The 4491-nt window shown below is 36.3% G+C and overlaps 1 protein-coding gene across 1 annotated transcript in view; it reads right to left on the minus strand.

Annotated features, from left to right (window-relative positions):
• Positions 1 to 3149: 3149 nt before the first annotated feature.
• TDRD1 (tudor domain containing 1) overlaps positions 3150 to 4491 on the minus strand; it is a gene marked incomplete at its 5' end in the record, with an annotated part of 25012 nt that continues 23670 nt past the window's right edge. Inside the window, one exon of the mRNA XM_026069666.1 lies at positions 3150 to 3239. Coding sequence (XP_025925451.1) covers positions 3150 to 3239 — 90 coding nt within the window. The remainder of the gene's footprint in view (positions 3240 to 4491) is intronic.

The raw sequence follows: 4491 nt of genomic DNA on the forward strand, positions 1-4491 counted from the left end.
ACTCTTTCAGTTTTCCAGCAGTCACATGCAACACTATTAAACAATCTTTACACTTAAAAGCTGAGCAGCACAGAAACTTCACAGAGGAACATTCGTATAGCAAGAATAAGGATACGAGATGAGCTGTGCTATGGGCGTGCAGCACTTGAACCTTGCTTGGTGTTTAGCTGTTCTGTATTCTGGAAAGGTCGAAGTAGAGTGAAAGGATATATAATCAGGTATAATTCTTTCCCCAATCAAGTAGCTCCAAAAACTATAGCCAAAGAAGAAAGTAGTACAGAGCAATTAATTTTAAATGCATGGCACTGTAGGATGGTCCAGATTTGGAGCAAATATCTCAGTCTTACATGATAAGATTGCTACTGCACAGCTGTTACAAACCTGCAATTAAAAAAAACATTAAGAGGATCACTGTTACTCTCCTGTACTTTCATCCCTTCCCTTACCACATAAATTTAAGAGATTGGAGTACTAATTAATCTAAACAAGTTTATAACTATTGTCTTGAATTTCTTTTTAGAGGGTAATGCAGTTCCCAAAAGGTTACGGCAGCCTGGTTGGATCTAACAAGACATGGTCTAGCCCAGCCTGCCAGGTGCAGAATCCCTCTACGAGTTCTGTCTCAAGAGCCTGCTGCATTGCGGTCACAAGTGAACAGTTAACCGCTGTCAGGCATATGCTGTGACTGAGCAATGCTCTCGTACATGAACAAAGTATCTTCAAACCCAGCAAAGATAAATTTAGGCGGGAAGAAAATGTCAGGCTCCTTTACATTAAGTTTTAAAGTACACAGCAGGACTTCAAGAGTTCAAGACTCTGTTAAAGAATTCTATTCTATTGCCATGAACTGAAAGGCTTAAACAGCATCTCCAAAATGTGCAAGTAGTGGAAACTAGCTAAGATTAAACCCTTTTAGTTGAATTAAGGTGCATATCTCTTTCACACACAAAACTACATGCATAGATCAATAATTTTGTAGTCTGTGGAGAGATAACATTGTCTTGTAACTACATCATGGTACTGAAGTTAGAAAAGGAGTACAGTATCAAACACACACACACAAAAAGAAAAGAAGAACCCATAAAAAAGATTCTAGCTCCTACAACAGTGATCCATAAATCGGAAACAAATCAAAGGACTGAAATGAAACCCTACTGTTTTTCAGTGCTGTATGATTTTTATTAAACTTATACTATTTTACTTCCAAAAATGGTGTTATTCCAGAGTTCCAGTCCATACCCCTTTTTACAAAGAGGACAGAGAAGGATTAGAGCATTTTAATTACAAAGAGATTGGATGTTACAGTTTTGAGGAGTTTCTTATATTTTATCCTTTGCTCAGACATGATATTCCAAATTAGATCCTATCGCAGCATTCAGGTTCCAGTTAGATAAATTCTATCAGCTTTGGATTATATTCACAAGAACAGGCTTCAATTTCAGAATTAAAAAAAGCAAAGAAAAGCAGAGCAAGAGGAACCAAAGGCCCTATTCAAAGTCTAAGAGGTTTCCACATTTCTTTCTGGATTTGACTTACACCACTGTTCCACAAATTTTTGTCTGAAATTAAGCAGTGAATTAATTCTGAACCATTCCAGGTCTTTTAATTCTCCCTTTCTCCCGCTATCTAGAGAGATATTGCCAAATTCCTTTGCACCACACCACGTGTGCATCACTAAGTAAAATACCAACCACTGCTTCCCAGGATTTTTGATGCCTGCATAGCACAAATAAGGATTTCCTCCTCCAGAATTTTCTTTTTCCTGCTTTTCAAATGTAGACAACGCGACTACTTCTGCCTATTGCCATGAAAGTCAGCTTATGAACCGAACAACTGCTTGCTCAATATTAGTTGCTAGGAGAGGCAATAAGTGGAAAATTGAACAAAAGCTGTGGGAGGACTAAAGCAGCAGCGCGTTTTGTTTTGCATGTGGGCAAATGCTTTTAAAGGTCACAGTTGTCCTAGGAAGATAACGGACACTCAAGACAGTCACAGTCTTGGTTCAGAACTGGGGGCAAAAGAAGAACTCTGGAGAACCAAGTGCAAGATTTAGTCTAACACTCGCAGTGTCTAATAATCAGAATGCAAGAAAAACTGAGAAAAGGCAGGAAAAAACTGAGGCAATATATAAATAAAACATTAAGTCAAACAAAAACATTTCACTTTCAGAACAGGTTTAATGTCAAGATAGTTCCAATTTGAACAAAACCCTATGTTAATGTATTTACTTCAAAAAAACCCCCCCAAAAGTTGTCAATGGAGCTTTAACAAGCAAATATCACTGCGCGCCATGAACAGTGATTTGGAACCCAGTAGTATCATTGCCACTAGATTAGGAGTCAGGAATAACAACCAGGTATTAATTATATTTTAGAGAAATACTGAATTGAAGAAAGTTTATTAATGGACTTTCAGTAATTTTTGTCATATCCCAGAATGTGATCTTTTTATTATGACATGAAAAAAACTGGCAGGATACCAGCCTTAAAGACACAGCTACCCGTAACAGACAAAAATCAAGAGATCTATCAGAACTCATTTCAAAACAATATTCACAGGTGCAAATTAAACAGCATAATTGTAAATAAAGAATCGTGTGCATCTAAGTGTTTACTGATTTTAGGGAGAGAGAACTATCTAGAAACAGTCCAAGTCAAGATTCAACCTTTAATGATACTTAAAACGAGTTTATAAAGAACGATTTTCAGTCTATTAACTTCAGACAGACAGGAAATTAAGTTGAAAGATGACTATAATCAGAAGATACCATTTTTCAAGTAAAATGAAAGGCAATCAAAGCTTTATGATTATAGTTGTTTGAAATTCAAGTATGCAGAAGATGATTACTTTATGGAATGCCATTGCATTGTACGTTACGTATATTCAACAGCTAAATAAAAGCAAAGAGCTCATAAATACATTGTAGTATCAAACAAAACCAGAAGAGAAAATTTAACTTGCATCTTTGAAATCCTTCAAGATTAAGGAGTTATTTCACAATAATAGTCCATACATGCGGGTACTTAAACAGCAAAATTTCTACAAGGCAACTCTCTCCTTTTTAAGCTGATGAATACAACTGCTCTTCTAAAAAATGAATTGCAGCAACCTGGTATAAATATAAATGAAATTGCACATGTCAGAAAGACTTAATCCAGCAGTTTTTTCATTTCACTGAATCCATCACAATTCCCATATTTGTTTAAAAGAAAGAGGAGAATCTGTTTGTGCTTCTTAAGCTGTGGAATAGGAAGAAAGAATTAGCATAAATTTTTTATATTTAAAACATATATGTGTATATATATATATTAAAAAATGTGTGTGTGTGTATATAAATATATTTATGTGTGTGTTTTTTTTAAGTGCCAATTTCAACTTAGAGTAGATACCAAAGCTAAAAACTCAGCCAAGTCCTTCACTAGTTCAGTGAATATAGAGCTCCTTCCTGTATTAAAACACAAACAAAAAACCCCTGTAGATGAATTATAGCTAACACTTTTTTTTTTTTTTTTGGAACAGCCTTGAACAGAATTGATGAAATGCAAATCAGGAATGAGATCAGGATGTTAACAGACTAGTGAAGCTATCCTGCTGTCAAATTTTCTTTGCGCCACCTGGCTCATGGTTATTTACACCTGGCTATTTCTTGGTATCTTCAGTTCTATTTGGAATCCTCTGTCTTCTCTTCACGTGCCACGGGACTTTGAGCCAATCTTATTGGAATGAGGAAGAGTGGCAAAAACAAAGTGACCAAAGTGAAGTCAGACAAGAGATAAGATGGATCAGACCCCAGAGAACTGGATGATCAAATTGATACTGAGGGGGAAGAGAAAAGGAGACTTAACTCCAGCATACAGTGGGGCAGCGGAAAAAAAACAAAAAACAAAAAACCCCCCTAAACTCGGGAACAGCACAGTTTTACTGCCTTTCTGTCACTAAGCGACTGGTAACCGTGCTACCTCTGAAGCAGCAAAGTTCTAAACCACCTTGAACAGAGATGCTTTTTTTCTGCCTACAAATATCATAGTGCACGTTTTTGCTTTTGGCCTTGTTGCCTCTGGCTGAAAATCAGGAACCCCCAAAGGTGGTTTGTCCTTAAAATTCAAATTTGCTTATTACTCTGACAAAGACCCTCACTTTGAGAAAGGCTGATGTATCTTTTTTTGCATACCTTGTCACTTTTTAGCAATCTAAAGTTCTTTCCAGTATTTCATAAATAGCATCAGTTAACGTTAAAAACAAGATTTAAAAACAAAAAAATTTCAAAAATTACAGGAACATGCCATTTCTGCAAGTGACACTTCATTTTTTTCAAAGGAGTTGTTACACAAATTTCCACAATTCTGTTGAATTTACAGATTCCCAACCCTTGCTCCATGGCCAAAACAAGGGCATATATTAATATTCACCTATGCTACCCAAAATACAAGTAAGAATTTTCTTAAATGTGCAGCTGTCTGCCAAGTTGCAGCCAGAGCAAAACACTGCCAC

The sequence above is a fragment of the Apteryx rowi genome, unplaced genomic scaffold (genome assembly GCF_003343035.1).
Source record: "Apteryx rowi isolate R43461 unplaced genomic scaffold, aptRow1 scaffold_3, whole genome shotgun sequence".
NCBI lineage: Eukaryota > Metazoa > Chordata > Aves > Apterygiformes > Apterygidae > Apteryx > Apteryx rowi.